Below are 594 nucleotides of genomic sequence, written 5' to 3' on the forward strand. Positions count from 1 at the left end.
TTTCCCAATATCCCGGTGATTTCTCCCTATTTCCCACTGATTTTCCCTGTTCCCCAGAGGACGAGGCCGTGATGGAGGTGCACATCCTGGGATACGAATCCCAGTTAATTTTCCCTGTATCCCAGTTAATTTTCTGGGTGATTTCTCCCTGTTCCCCCAGAGGATGAGGCCACGGTGTGGGGGCAGATCCTGGGAAGCAAGCGCCAGGATCCCATTTTCCCTTCCTGCCTGTATCCCAGGGATTTTCCCACTGATTTCTCCCAATATCCCAGTGATTTTCCCTGTTTCCCGGAGGATGCAGCCGTGATGGAGGCGCACATCCCGGGAAACAAATCCCAGTTAATTTTCCCTATATCCCAGTGATTTTCCAGGTGATTTCTCCCTGTTTCCCACCGATTTTCCCTGTTCCCCAGAGGACGAGGCCATGGTGGAGGTGCAGATCCCGGGAAGTGAGTGCTGGGATCCCATTTTCCCTCCCTGCCCGTATCCCAGGGATTTTTCCCTATATCCCAGTGATTTCTCCCTGTTCCCCCAGGGGATGAGGCCATGGTGTGGGGGCAGATCCTGGGAAGTGAGCACCAGGATCCCATTTTC

General features: G+C 53.5%; 1 protein-coding gene across 5 annotated transcripts in view; it reads left to right on the top strand.

Annotated features, from left to right (window-relative positions):
• The window catches only part of ENTPD4 (ectonucleoside triphosphate diphosphohydrolase 4), a 17,590-nt gene that overhangs the window by 6,669 nt on the left and 10,327 nt on the right, over window positions 1-594 (top strand). For 3 of the 5 annotated variants that reach the window (XM_017731751.1, XM_017731744.1, XM_017731775.1), the window contains one exon: window positions 414-449. The exons of the other annotated variants lie outside the window; for them this stretch is intronic. In XM_017731751.1, the coding sequence (XP_017587240.1) occupies window positions 414-449 (36 nt within the window). The remainder of the gene's footprint in view (window positions 1-413; window positions 450-594) is intronic. 5 annotated transcript variants of the gene reach the window in all.

The sequence above is a fragment of the Corvus brachyrhynchos genome, unplaced genomic scaffold (assembly GCF_000691975.1).
Source record: "Corvus brachyrhynchos isolate BGI_N302 unplaced genomic scaffold, ASM69197v1 scaffold150, whole genome shotgun sequence".
Taxonomy (NCBI): domain Eukaryota; kingdom Metazoa; phylum Chordata; class Aves; order Passeriformes; family Corvidae; genus Corvus; species Corvus brachyrhynchos.